Source organism: Meleagris gallopavo, chromosome 1 (genome assembly GCF_905368555.1).
Source record: "Meleagris gallopavo chromosome 1, MGAL_WU_HG_1.1, whole genome shotgun sequence".
Taxonomy (NCBI): Eukaryota; Metazoa; Chordata; class Aves; order Galliformes; family Phasianidae; genus Meleagris; species Meleagris gallopavo.
Window position 1 is genome coordinate 56,690,093 of NC_139404.1, and position 14,452 is coordinate 56,704,544.

General features: G+C 46.4%; 1 protein-coding gene across 1 annotated transcript in view; it reads left to right on the top strand.

Annotated features, from left to right (window-relative positions):
• The first annotated feature begins 6,783 nt into the window (after positions 1-6,783).
• The window catches only part of CREB3L2 (cAMP responsive element binding protein 3 like 2), a 79,361-nt gene continuing 71,692 nt past the window's right edge, over positions 6,784-14,452 (top strand). The window contains exon 1 of the mRNA XM_085229043.1: positions 6,784-7,070. Coding sequence (XP_085085169.1) covers positions 6,966-7,070 — 105 coding nt within the window. The 5' untranslated portion in view covers positions 6,784-6,965. The remainder of the gene's footprint in view (positions 7,071-14,452) is intronic.

The window sequence follows — 14,452 nt, forward strand, 5'->3', positions numbered from 1 at the left end:
CGTGGGGTCACTGTGTGTGTTTTGTTGTGTGGTTTTCCTGTGTGCCTTTTTCTTCAGCACTGTGTAGACTTTTACTTCTTAAGGAGAAGGGCAACCCTAGAAAACTATATTCTTGTGTGAAGGAATATAAAAGTTGATGTCATCTCTTTGAATCTTCAGTTGTTTTCAAAGGTTGTTTCACTGACTGCCCTAATAACCTCTTTTTTTGTCTCGTGGGACTGAGCAACTTACTCACCTCCCACCATTGACGTCCCTTCTCTGCTCTGTAAGTGTCATTCTCTGTTTTTCTCAAATAGGTAAATCAGACAGTAAGTTTAAAACAGCCGTTGGCCGCGAGTGGTGCTCAGCTTTGAGTTTCTGTCACAGATCATAGAATCATAAATCCAGAAAAGGCCATCAGTATGTTTGACTCTGGCCCTCTCCTGACTACAGCATTTGATCAAATTAGCTGTTGTCTTTCACTAAATCCTGCTTTGGTCATGTGCTTATGTTTTCAGCATTACAGCCTTGGACATTTTGTGAGCCTAAGATAGCATTGACATTCTCATTGTAGTATTTTATGGTGCTATGCCTACATTTGCCACCGGGAGGAGCTGGAAGAATGACTCTTGTTCCTTTTTTGAGAGGCCTGCAGTATGGTGTGGGAAAACATTTCTGATTCAGGATTCTGTTAATTGGGGAGTGCTGGTGGTTATGCCTTAACTCTGTTGTAATTGCCAGGGAGACTGAAGATTATTAGTGTTATTAGTGAAGAATTATGAATTAAAAGGTGCTTCATTCTAGTACATGAGGAGCTGTAAAATTCCTGCTGTAATACAGCATGATGCAAACAGGGAAATTAAAGCACTGGAAGTGCCAACTTCCTGCCTTCAAAGCTTTTGGGATTTTGTATCTCCTCTCTCTTTCTTTCCACTGCAAAGCATGCTTGCTTGTAGTGCTTGCAGCTCTTTCTCCTTTAGAATGTCTTATGTTCCTCTATGTGATCATAGGTAGTACTACCAAAAACCTAAGTCCTTTCACTGTGGCATTTACTTCTGGATGAAGCTAATGCATTGGCTAATATCCTAGTCCCTATCATAGGCATACTGAAGTGTTAGATGCTTAAGGAAATGCTTAGTTGGTGAAATGCGTTATCTGTGTGAGATTGTGGTACCTTTTAAAATAGGAAGTTTAGTCTTAATTCCAGTAACTGCTCTTTGTTAGATCTGAGCCTGTTGGGAGGTTCTGATCAGTACAGCTAGAAAAGTGCTGCTGCTTTTCCTAGTGCAGTTATCTGTATGAGAAGCATGCCATGCATTTCAGAGGCTGAAAAGAGCAAACATTTTTGTGGTTATTTCTGCAGTGTGCATTAAAGCATAGCTGTCCCAAGGATGAACTCTTACTTGGCAATTCCTGCTCTTTACTGGCTCTTCTGTCTCTATAGCAAGTCAGTTCAACGTGACATATACTGTTTGTTATTTCAGTGTGACCCCATATTGCTCTCCAACCTTTCTACTTTGAAATCAGAGCACAGCAGAGATGGCAACAATGACTGCCTTTGCAGCTGCACATGCAGGTCCTGGCCAGTGCTCCTCTCAGTGCTGAAAGGCTCATCCTAGTCTCTGCCTATGGCTCAGGATGAGGATAGTGTTGATCTAGCACAAGGTAGGCACTAGGTGCCAACACAGAAAATATTTGCTCAAGAGCTTCCACTTGCTTTTCCAGTTCTGTTTAAAGTCACTTTATAAAGATAAAGATTTTTAAAGATTTCTTTGTTGTACCTGCTGCAGAGATTATACATATCTATTGTGAGAACATAGTGTTTGGGCATGCGAGATCTTGAATGTTTATCACCATTTTGTATTAGGGCAGGTTTTACTGAGTGACTCTATTAGCAAGAGACAATAGTTAAAACATACTTTTGCCATCAGTTATTTTTTTGCTGTATGTTTACATTCTGTCTGCTTTGCAACCATGGGGCAAAGTTAATGCATAACAATAGTTTTGGTAATGAGAAATAGCGTGAAATCAACCTTCATAAAGCATCTCATTCATCTTTATTGCTTGTTATTTCCTCTGCAAGGGAATGTTAAAGTATGGAGTGGTATCTACTGACTTAAATACCTTGTTTGTGCTTTGTTTATAACTTGTTTATAGCTAGGCAAAGAGTACTTTTCCATTTTATTCCTCGGTGAATGGCATTCATCTTTCGATTGTTCCTGCTAACCTCTTGTGTAAACTGGATTAGGTAAACCCTGATTGCTTGCATCAGCTGGGGCTTTTATACATGTTTGACCTTCAAAAAGAATTTACTTTATGTTTTTATGAAGATAGATTGGAAGAGATTAAAAAACAAAAACAAATGTCTTTTTAAGTATTTGGAGCATTTCTTAACAGACCTGGGACAGAGCTACTTTGGTCAGTGAGGCATCTCAGCATCATTCAGTTGTTTCTTCCAATCTGGTGTAAGGTGGAGGGAACCCTCTTCTGAGCTTGTTTCAGTGGCTGTAGTGTTCTGGTTTGAAAACACTGTGGGCATTGCACCAGTTAAGAGCTTTCAAAATACGACACAGCGAGAAACGTTTTTCGCATTTAATTAAGGCTGAGCAGTGTCTGAGAACAAAGGTACCAACGCCCTACAATTCACTGAAACAGGACTTGATGCCTCTGGCTGAAGCAACTTATTTCATTTGTTTCAGGTCTCAATTTCTGAGGACAGTATAACAGCATGAATTAAGCACGACTGAAAGCTTGAACTATACAGAACTGCATGAGGTTTTTAGCAGCAGGTACCTGGTTTGACTACTGATACGGCCAACAGGTTGCACCCTGCTGACTGCACGGTATCAAGGGTAGGTGTCTGAGCCCCGTCCCTGCTCTGCTGTGAAGATTAGAGCTGCCTGTGGAAGCTTGGTGAAAGCTCATGCAGCAAGGCCTTGAATTGTCAAAGGCAGGAAAGCTGAATTAGTGCTTTGAGAAGTCCTGAAGTACAGGAGGGAGGAATGTTCTGGTAAAGGGTTCTTGTATTTCTGTCAGTGTACTGATTATGTGGTTTCAGTAGTATGCTGCCTCCAGTACTGGTAATCCCACATCTTTCACAAGTATTCATGTCAGAAAATGATTATAATGCCAGGATTTTGAGAAGAAAACTGCACTGTTTTCAAGCACACCTTCTATTTTTAACTGAAATTTCTGTGGTGGGAGCATTTTTTTTTGCAAATAGTTGAGTCTGTACAGGGCTGTTCAAACCAGCGCCTGTCCCACTTTCCGGTGGTGGTGGTGGTGGTGAGCTTCTTCACACAGAGGAGATCTCATGTACACAACAAATTTGCTTTGTTAGTGCTGTATCAGTTGCTGGCTAGTGGAAGTAATGTCTGCACATAACGATTATGCAAAGAAATCAGCTTCACAGGGTTTCTACAGAGAAATCCACTTGTGGGAAATGCATATTAGTGTAAGATTTTTCTTCTCTTGTTGCTTTATTTCCCAGATAAAAATCAGCTCAGTGCCATACTTAGCAGTTGTTGCTGGAGATTGTTTTAAAATTGCTATGATTAGAAATTGTCAGCCTGGACATTCTTTTTTTTGTTGTTCCTAAGCCTGAAGTTTGTGCCTTTAAGAAGAGCTAATTTTTGTTGAAGGAAGTCACCTTCTCTACATATGGTCATTTTCTATGGTTTTTAAAGGGTAAGGTCTTTTCATTTCTAGCTATCCTAAAAAAAAAAAATATCTTGTAGGCACTGTTGCTATTTGTTCTTTTCTTGTTGGTTGACTTTTAAAACTTATTTGAACAAAATGGCTTTCGAAAATGGATGGTTATCTTGATCCTGGTTGTCACAAGTCAGGAAAATGTCACTTGTAAATATTTAATGAGCCTTTGTGCAACTGACCTGATCAAGAACTGGGTAAGGACGCAGTCATAGGAGCTGGGCTTCTGTAACCCGGATCTGTGAGCAAAACAGAGCACCTTTCCTTTGCCAGGCTTTCTGTGATTTAACTTATTGGCTTGCATTGTAACTAGCTTTTTTGTTTGATATTTAAAGCAAGTGATCATTGTTTGGAGCCCTACATTAACAGCCTCCTCCTCCTTAGCTAGTTTGGTTTTCGGTGTGGTTTTTCACTGTGGGTTTTCTGCTCCTTGCATATAGGAGACAGAATGCTGAATAAAAGAAAACCAAGCTCTCCCATCTTCCCCTCAGCTGCACCTCTGCAGACCATAAAACCCCACATTTTCATCTTCATGTATCTTGACACTCAGTTTTTGCATTGTCCCCCTGTGTGAGAGAGTGAGTTTGAACATAGTTGAAAAGTCTGTGGTGACAGAAATGCTCAAGAGTTAGCTGCATTGGAATTTAAAACTGCTACTAAATTAACACAAAGAGGAAAGTTAAACAGCTTTGATTTTCAGCATGCTAGTAACTATTGAAATCTACAGTTTTTAAATCCCCCAAGCAATACAGGGAAAAAGTTAAGAGCATAGGTGTACCTGCATAACATTCTGGATGTTTTTGTGGTGATGTGTTTTTTCAGAGTGTATATTTCCTGGTGCATCGTCAGCTTGTGAGCAGTAATACAGAATGCATGAGTGCCATCCCAGATGCTGATTAATAAATACTCTCTCGAAAGAGTTAACTTTCTGTCGCTTTCATCTCCTTTCTTGATGCCTTTTACATGCTACCAATTTTTTTAGCAGGCCCAAGAATAGCTGGTTCTGCAGCACAACACTTCAGGGTAGTTGCTCCTACACAGGCCAATTCGTTGTAGTTCCTCATGAAGTCTCAGGGAATTCTTTTAGAAACACTGAAGCTCAAGAAATGAAAAACAGCCTTCAACACTGAGGCAGCAAGGCTGGCAAGGGATGCCTAGTTACCAATATCTGGCTACTAGTTACCAATGTTCATTAGTGAATAGCCTCAGAAATGGGTCATCTCTATGTATTGCAGTATTTTTGCAGCCAAAATTGTCTTTGATGGCATATTCGGCAGCAGTATGTACCACAACAGCAGCTGTGCCTCAGTACTGTTGTTACAAGAAAGACCACAGAGAAGTGCAGAGGGTAGAGGGACATGATTTTTTGTGACCCAGGAAGTATGGAAAACACTGGGGAAAAATAGCACGTTGTTTGCCCAGTGTGCCTAATTTCCTGTCATTTCTTTATTACCCAAGGGAAAATGATAAAAATACTTAGTGTACAGCTTGTATGTCTTCCTGAGAAATTTGTTAGGATGAGAAACTTCAGATCAGCCTTTACGAGTCCCTTATCTGCTGCATGTAGAGCAGATAAAGACGCAGTCACACAGTCTGCACTTTTTTTCCTTCTTTAAGGTGGTGTGTATTTGGTTGACCAGGCAAGCATGGCTCTCTAGTCACAGCAGTGTCTTCACAAGTGTTTAATGCCAGCCAGCAGAATGAGGAAGAGCCTTTTGTTTGGCCAGTTATCACGAGGCTGCAAAAACTTTAAAAGCAAAAAAAAAAAAAAAAAAATCCAAAGATTCTGAACAAGGATCTGACCTTTACCAATTTCACAATCTATGCCTCAGAACTGGCACAATGTAATTGCTTTGACAAAAGAGCGTGACAGTGCCAAGATGCACGAAGTGTGTACCTCCGGCTGGCCTTGCCAAAGCAGTAGGTACCCATTCAAGTGTTAGGAATTTGGCTTTGGGTTCTCAGTGCTGCTGGGGGCATATCCTGGGTTGACTTGTTTCACAGTAACTTGAACTAACTCCCTCTTTGCAGGAGAGCTTTATTGTGGCAGCTGGGGATCTTCCCTTCATGTGTTCTTGACCAAACAATGCTGCTTTTGTTAAATTAAAAATAAACTTTCTTCTTTCACTCAAGTCAAAACCGAAGAGATTAATACATCTCAAAGGGTAAACCCTGACAAAGTCGCCATTATTCCTCCTCTTCTCTTTGCTGTTGTACCCAATGGGTGATGGGAGGCCGCAGAGGGCCCACCCAGGCCCCTTGGGGAGGGCTGGGGAGCTGACAGCGCAATGGTGTGGCAGCAGATGGAGCCCAGGGGGACGGCGGGGCTCTGGTTACAGCTCGAGCACAATGTGGGATGGAGTGCCAAGTGTTGGGCTGACCCACAGTGAAAGGCTTTGAGCGTGTGCCAGGAGCTGGAACTCAGGGCTGAAGAATGCCCGGCGTGTCGTATCGGAACCATGTGGCATCCTTTGTTTTTAAAGGACGATGAAATGTCAACGTTGTCCCAGTCTGGCATGGAACCAAGGTTAAAGTACCAGAATTCTATATTGATAGGGGTTCCCCTTGCTGCTGTCTGATTGGCACTGGGGAAGCAGTGCTGGGCTGTGAGCGGAGTGCGTGCTGCTGCAAACCGGCTGGCTGCACGGAGATGGAAGGCACAGTTAATCTAAAGTTCATGACACGGGATCCCCTGAAAGATCTCTAACAGACACGTGGGCTGTACTCAGCAATACCACACTATGTATTTTGCCCTTAATGCTCTCTTTTCAATTAGATCAAGAGGTGAAGGCCCTGGCGGACTTGCCGCACCCGAAGCTGGTCTGCATTCGACTCCGGACAGGGCGCTAACCGGGGCCGTAGGTTCCTTAGGGGCCGCGGCCGTTCCTCCGCCCACACGAAGCGGGAGGGCCGCCGCACTCCGGCCGCAGTCTTGTCGCTGTCTCATTGGCTGCCTTGCCCGTCGCTCCTGTGAAGCCCCGCCCACATTCCCCATCTGGATCCGTGGGGCCCTGGGGGCGCAGAGCGCCGATTGGGGCGCCGTCCACCGCCCCGCTGCGCTCCTCAACCCCCATTGGCCACGTGGGCGGCGGGGGCGGGGCCTAGCGGGGGCGCGGCTCGCAGCTGGCGGGGGCGCCCCTCCCGACCCGGCACTCCCCTCCCGACCCGGCACTCCTGGCTCCGGCGGGGGACGCGGCCTCGAACCGGCGCCGGTAGCGGGCGGCCCATGGGAGTGGGCGGCGCGGCGTGAGCTCGGGCGCGGGGCAGCCGGGGCCGCCATGGAGGTGTGCGAGAGCGGCGAGCAGCCGCCGCTGCTGCATTGGGATCGCAAGCTGAGCGAGCTGTGCGAACCCGCCGACCCCGACACCCTGCTGGGCCACACGGTGAGGAGGGCAGGGGCGGCCCGGGGTGGCGGCTTCAGGCCGGGCTGGCGGGCCCTGCGCTTGTTGCGGGGGTTCCATAACAGTGACTTCGGGAATAGTGGCTTCGGGAGCTCTTGCGCTTTCTTGCACGACGTGCTGCTCCTGTTAGATCCACCGAGAGCAATTGCATGTCGGGTGGTGACTTTTAAAGACCCACCAGGAGCTCTTAGCAGTGGAAGGCCCTTCCTTCAACAGCTGTGCTGTGGTGGTCCTTTCTTTCCTTCCTCAACAAGACAAGGAGGGGTGTTGTGGTGAGGTGAGAGGCCCTCTGGGTGCTCCAGCCATGCCGTGTGGTTGGGATCCCCGGGAGAAGAACCGTGAGCCCACTCTTCTTCTAGTTCACGTTCTCCTATTCCTTTAATTAGTGCCCTGAAACAGATCTGGTGCTTGCGGCTGTGGTTGTACACAAATGTGTCACTGCCTTGCTCTGGGGAGCTGTGACTTGGTTTCAAGTGTTGCTTGACAGAATGCCCCATGGTTGCAAACGGGGTGGCTGTCCCTCTGCTATTCGGGAGTTGTAAGCACCAAGTGCTACCTTGAGGTGTGTTATTAAGGGGAAAAGTGTCACTAAGTCTGCACTAACATGGGCTGCGAGCCTCTTTGTGGGGAGCCACTTTCTACCGTATGTTTGTCTGCGTGAGTTTTAGTTGATTTTCTCCTTAGGTGCTTATAAAGAAAAGGCTTCTTTAGGGGCCATCCTGAAGTCTAATAAAAAGCATGTAATCAATTTAGCTTTTGTTGTTTTTGGAAGAATTCCAAGAGAAGCCATCCGTAAAGAAATATCAGTGCAGCAAAGTGCTGTGGATAAGGTGGATGTAGTGGGGTGCTGGGAGCTTCAGGGGGGGAAAAAGAAAGCTTTCTGAAATGATCACTTTGGGGGAAAATGCACACATTTCCACACATTGAACTTTATTTCTTCTGCAAAAAGTATGTTGTTCTGCGCGAAGGAAAACACTGTGCTTGACATCATGAAACACAAGCTCTCCATTTATGTCTGGCTGAAGCTTCATAGGATCGTTGAAACAAGAGTAACAACAAAATCAACAAAAAACACCACCCAAAAAAAGCCCTCTAGATGAAACATCTGTTATTCTCCTGCCTTCTGCTTTCAATGTGGGAGGACTGGTTTGACCCAGCTGGTTCTGCTTTGGTTGTAAGCTTGTTTGCTGGTGTTACTGAAAAGAAAAGGATGAAGGATGAAGAGCTGAGCCTCCTATGTGCTGTCTGTGGCATCTTCTGGCCTTTGTGTGATTCTAAGGTGCCCTGTAGCTGTGGGTGCAGCAGTGCAGCTGTTGCCTTGCTCAGAGATGCACATTACCATGCAGATGGACCAGCACCGATGCCTGTGGAGCTCAGTCCTTCAGCAATGTGAAACTGGTGTCCTGGTATTAGATGTGGGTCTGTCCCTGCCACACACCTGAGTGTGCCAACGCTTCTGGATGTGCTTGGGAAGAGCTGTGAGGTCCAGCAGTGCGAGCAGGGGAGGCGGAGGCAGGACAGCTGGTTGGGATGCATGGCTGCAAGAACAGGGATCCACTTCCTTCTGCAGGCAGACCTGTGTGTGCACATAGATTTGGGGGGGGAGAGAAGGGGAGTTGTGTAGCTAGTTGTCTTTTGTGTATTTTAAGTTAAATTTTAACAACCACAAAGGCTGTGTATGGTCTGGTGGATTTGAAGCTATCGGGCAAATGTGGAAGCATGCATGTACTTAAAAACTCAAATGCTACTTCAAGCTGTTCCAGCCTGATTACCAGGGTTGAATTCCAGCCTTTTACTTTTCCCTTTCAGCTGGTGATTCACCAGCACAGGTGTGAGGAGGTGCCAGACAGTAATCAGCTGCACCGGGAGAAATGGAGACCTCCGGGGACTCAGCCTGGGATGAAGGGGTCTCATTCAAGTCTGTGTGCTTTGCAGGTGTACTTGCATGCTAGATAGCTTGGTAGCAAGTGGTTTTTTTTTTTTTCCAGAGTGGTGGTGTTTCTCGTGGAAGAAAGAACAGGATTGGACAAGAGGGAATAGCCTCAAGTTGCACCAGGAAAGGTTCAAGTTGGATATTGGGAAAAATTTATTCTCTGAAGGAGTGACAATGCATTGGAACAGGCTGTGCAGGGAGGTGGTGGAGTCACCATCCCTAAAGATGTTGAAGGAAAGGGTGAATGTAGTACTTAGGGACATGGTTTAGGAGGGAAATATTGGTGGTAGGTGGGTGATTGGACTTGATGATCTAAGAGGTCTTTTCCAACCTTAATTATTCTATGAAAAATGTTCTAAGAAAAGTCTGAAAAGCTTCCCAAGGGTTTGTTCACGGCACGTATGATGTGTCTGCCTGTAATCTTCATCTTGCCTGCAGCTTGCTAGGCTTGTGTATGGGTAATGCTGTACCCTAGCATTTTGCAAGGCATTATTATTGGAAGTTTTTTTTTTTTCTTTTTCCTGGCAGTCAAGCAGTAAGGGAGCACACAGCCTGCTGCAGCCTGGAGAGAGCAGAAGCAAGACAGGCTGCAGCCTCCTCACTCCCTTCTCTGCTGCCAGTGAACCCTTGGTAGGCCCCAAGCAGGTGGGCTGAGGCTGTGTTCTGGGCTGATCTGCAGCAGACTTTTTGTCCTTCCCCAGCATTTTCTGTCTGTTTTTAACACCTTAGCTACTGGCTGCTTCCAATTGAAAGTCACCCAAGTTGCATACCCTTGAGCAGGCCTGACGTTGGAGTATTGGAATGCCCCAACCAGCACGTCACCAGTGCCATTTTCTGAGTGGCGTTAGAGCTCAATAAGCCCACTGCTGCATCAGTGATGCCACTCCAGGCACCTCACCCTCAGACCGCATGTGCAACGTGAACATTTGGGTTGGTGGCTGCGTCATCACCTCCCCATCGGCCCTGAGAGCTCAGTGGTGGCAGTTGTCATCTGAGATGGGTTGGGAATCTCGGAGCCAGCCTTCCTCCTTCAGATGAAAATTGCCCATTGCAAGCCTCTGAGCTCCCCAGGAGCCGACGGTGACTCATTTCCTCTGCCACAAAAACACCACTGGCTGTTGCTCTGCATGCTGATGATTTCTGCAGAAATGGGGCATCTGAGTGAGCTGCCGTGGATTGCCTGCAATCTTCAGAGCCACGGCACTGGCGATGTTTAATTGAAATGGAACACAGTGCTTTGATTTTACAGTGTGTATTTAGTTAGAAGTTGTGGTTAGTGCACAGCACGTGTGGCTGTGGAGCTGGCTGCATTTTAATCTCTGGTGGTTGCCTGTGCATAAGGTAGCTCTGTAAAACCCGGCATCGATACAGGCTAATCCTATTTATTGTTTTATTTTATTTCGGTGGGGAAAAGGTAATTCATTTATTTGAAAGTGGGGTTTAGCCTGCAGCTTGCTAACAAGGAAACTGAAATCTCTCATTTTTCCCTCCCTATACACCTGCATATGGAGGACCAGATGGCTAACTTGAGGTGGAAAATGTGTAAAATCAGCACGTCCAAGGATTATTTCCAAACTCGTCCAGCAAAGAGGAGAAAGATGTGAAAGTGAGATTTTATTTTTAAGTAGTTTTATACAGAATTTGTGCAAAGTGTTAAATTTTGAGAATAACTCCCCATATGAAAAGCATCAGGGTCACAACTGATTAGCAGCAGAACAACTTGTACTTGGTGTTCTGCACCAAAAATCATTTTTTCCCTTTCGTGTTTTCTTCCAAAATTTAAATACAAATATCATTCCTGTTTGCCAAGAGACGTGCCAGCTGCTCGTAATGGATTTAAACAATCTACAGTTTCTTTCAAAGCTGAGATAAACACACATGCGATGCTTTGGAAGTTTTCTCCTACCCTCATATTTTCTGATAGTTAAATTAGAAAAATAATGGCATCAAGTTGCTGGCTCGTTGCATTTGGATTGCCTATAACTGTATAGAGAAGAGCTAGATCTGCAGTGAAGACAACAGCTGGAAAAAATGTTAGTCTGTCCTGGGGCTGACTTTAAAGCTTGGTAGATGAGAATGTGCCAGTGTTTAATGTATGAAAACACTTCTTTTTAGGAGCATGCGTGTCTGTGGAGGAGGCAGATTAGCTGTGAGTCCAGCTCACACAGCATGGTGTGAGGATGCTGTGTCCTGCTGCCTTTCCCAGGTGCTGACCCCAGCTGCAGTTGTGTACAGTCGCCTGCCTTCGCTTTGCTCCCATGCAGCGAGAGCTGGTCACCCTCGTGCAGGCAGCGGCAAATAAAATAAAGATAAAATAAGTATAAACGTAAATCTCGTAGGTCTGTGGCCAGCATGCCGTTAGCTCTGGCTGTACGTCTTTGTCTTTGCTTCTTGCTGCCTGGCTGTCACCTGCAGCATCCACTGCCTGCCGCAAGCACTCTGCCATCTCTCTGTCTGACTGATGTGGGATGGAAAGAACTGCTGCAGGAGAACGGCACTAGGTGAGACTTAGCAGTTAGGGGTAGCCACCTTTTGGAGAGGGATTAGCTTAGCTCAGTGACGTGCTCCACAGTCTGTACTATCTGCCTCCCATGAGCTTAAAGCATCCTTCCTCTAAGTTCTCCCATTTCTTGGTACAGCTTTTCATGCCCCATAGGATTATGAATTTGGGGAGCATCCCCCTCTTGCAGAAGAACTTTGCACCTGGTTTTCCGGGGACGGCACGTTCCGTGCTGCTGTTGATCCCTGAATCATGCAGGTGAGATGATCAGGACTGTCTGGATACCCTTTGGCTGCATTTTTTTCTGGGTGACAAGACCTGACAGTGCGGTTCTGCACCTGGATGTAACCGCAGGCTGTTGCAGCAGCTGCCTGAGAGCTCATCCTCTTGAAAAATGACTTTCTTGCATGACAGAAAATAGTTTTCAGCAGTATGTTTCCTGATGCAGCTTGCTTTGTCGCAGCTCAGGTACTGGTGCTGACATGAGAGGGCAGGTGGGAATGTTTGCCTGGGGAAGAGACTGGTGGAATTGCATTTTGGGCTGAGGGAATGTACAGTGGAAGTAATCTGGCCAGCTTCAGGAGTGTGTGCCTAAATATAATACTGGTGAGTGTAGATATATTATTTGATAGCAGTGGGCTGCACTTTGGGAACAAAGGGGGTTACCTGGAGGAGACATCTGCTCAAGGATCGTTCATAGGGAGAGGCTGTTTGAGAAGAGCTTGATGCAGAGCAGTGGACAGAACCCTTCCTGCTGCGCACGTCCCTTTTCTGTGGTATGTTTCTGAGCTCTCCGTGGCAGGGATGGCTGCTGCCTGTGTCTGGGAGCTTTCAAAAGTAGTTTGTGTCTTCAGAAAGCTGAACCAAGTTACAACCTTGATGCTAAATGAGTGCAGGAAGGAAGCAAGTGCTCAGTCGAATAAGGAGTGCTTCCTCTCAGGACGGCAAGTTGGGAACCAGAGTAAGTAATTGGACAAATAAAGAAAGGTGAAATGGGATAGACCTGAATTACTAGAGCTGTTCCTATAGCTGCCACCCATCCAAATGTGTAGCTTACTCGTGCTGCTGACCTTTTGGTGCCTCAGCTGTGCCTTGGAAGCTACTCAGTTTTCTTTCCTTTTTTTATTGCCATCTGCCACTAACCAGCTTTCAATCTTCTGTATGCGATCTGGCTTCACTGTGGTGACAAGCAAAAATCTAATGGAAAAATGTGACACCCACTTCATCTCTTTCTTCTCTGCCAAGAAAAAGCATTCCTCTTCTGCCATGCTGGGGCTGGCCCTGTCCTTATATACAATCTGTTAGTTGTATGGGGTGGGAAAGGGAGACCGTGTGGCTTTTGGGGAGCTCTGGGCAGGCCCTAGTGCTGAGAGCTTCTGGCCTGAGTGATGCTGAGCTCTGATCACAGCCATGAACTACGGGGCTGCTTTATTTAAGGACTGCATTGTGAGGCAGGAGTCTGATCCCCAAGTTTTCTGGATAAAATTCAGAACATTTTATATGCTCTTCTGTAGCATGATATGGTTATGCTGGAGCCTGCACCATTTGCTTTAAAAATGTTTGTCAAACGTACTACCTGTTAGGATTGTTTCCTGCCTGTGTTATTTGCTTTTTGTGGCTAACCCCAGAGCCGTAGGTGTGGGCAGAGACCATTCTGCATTGCAGTCCATGTGATTAGCTCACAGAGCTTTCTGTAGACCCCCCCAAACCAGCCAACCAAAAAAGCCCTCAAATCCCAAGGCCTGAGTACTGAGCATGTCTCTGTTCCTTCTTCCTCACAGTCCAGTAGTGAATATTATGTGCAAAGGGAAAAAGACTGCTTTTTACATTTTCTCTCACTCCCCAACAGGTTCTACTGTGACCTTCAGTGATCAGCTTGCCTGTCTCCAATTTTGTGTGGGTTAACTGAAAACAAGTATTTTCATTTCTTCTAGCACCTGAAGAAATGGTTTGCCTGAGTATTTGTGGAACCAAAACTTAAGAGCAGAATGCAGATGCTGCTCCTGCCTTTTTCACAGCAGAAGCAGCAACGTGGCTGGTGCCTATGGAGGAAGGGTTGTGATATAGAGCTCCATGATCTTTAAGGTCTCTTCCAACCTAAGCCATTCTATGGCCGAGATGAGACCTTTGCGGGGAATTTAGGCTAGGGCAGGGTGTTATTTCTTGATAGCTGGCTTTCTTGAATCTATTCTTGTTAGCAGAAGTTGGAGACATGAGAAAATATGACATCTGAATGCTTGCTTTCATACCTTATAACATGAGGCGGAGGCTGACTACAGAACATCTGTCTTTGCCATCTCCTGGTGTAACTGGGTGTAACTGGCCTCCTCATCAGCACTGGCCATGAGTTTGATTGAGTTCCCTTCCCTTTGCCCTCTCTTCTTGTCTCTGCTGTTTCTCCTTGCACAGCAGCACAAGGGATCTGGGGTCAGGGCTGCTATGGTGTGTGGGAGAGGCTGACAGGCTGCATTTCTTCCAAGAACAGGCAGAAAGCATAGGTGTGAAAGAAAACCAAGCCAAACTTGCCCACGTTAGGCTCTGCTGGACAGCTTAGCTCCCTGTGCGCTGCCGTGGGGGCTGATCACACTGTGAGGGACATCCGTAGTTGTTGGCCCTGTGCCTTCTGACCAGCCTCAGGGACGCGACTCACGGATGTGTTTCCTCTCCGGGCTTCAGAGATCCATGCCTGCATCTCCTTCTATCCCCTTCTCCCCTGGAACCTTTCTATTTCCCTCCTCCACCTCCAGAAGGAAGCGAAGCTGAGTGTGAGCAGCAGGAAGGGCCTGTGCCTGTAGATGTCAAATGACAAAGCTCCGGACCTGTGCAAGGCCTCCAGATGTGTGGTTTTGTGTGCTGCAGCCCTGTCCGGGGGTGCCCAGCTGGCTGGGCAGCAGCTAGAGGGCCACACTTGGACATGGCTCCCCAAAGAAG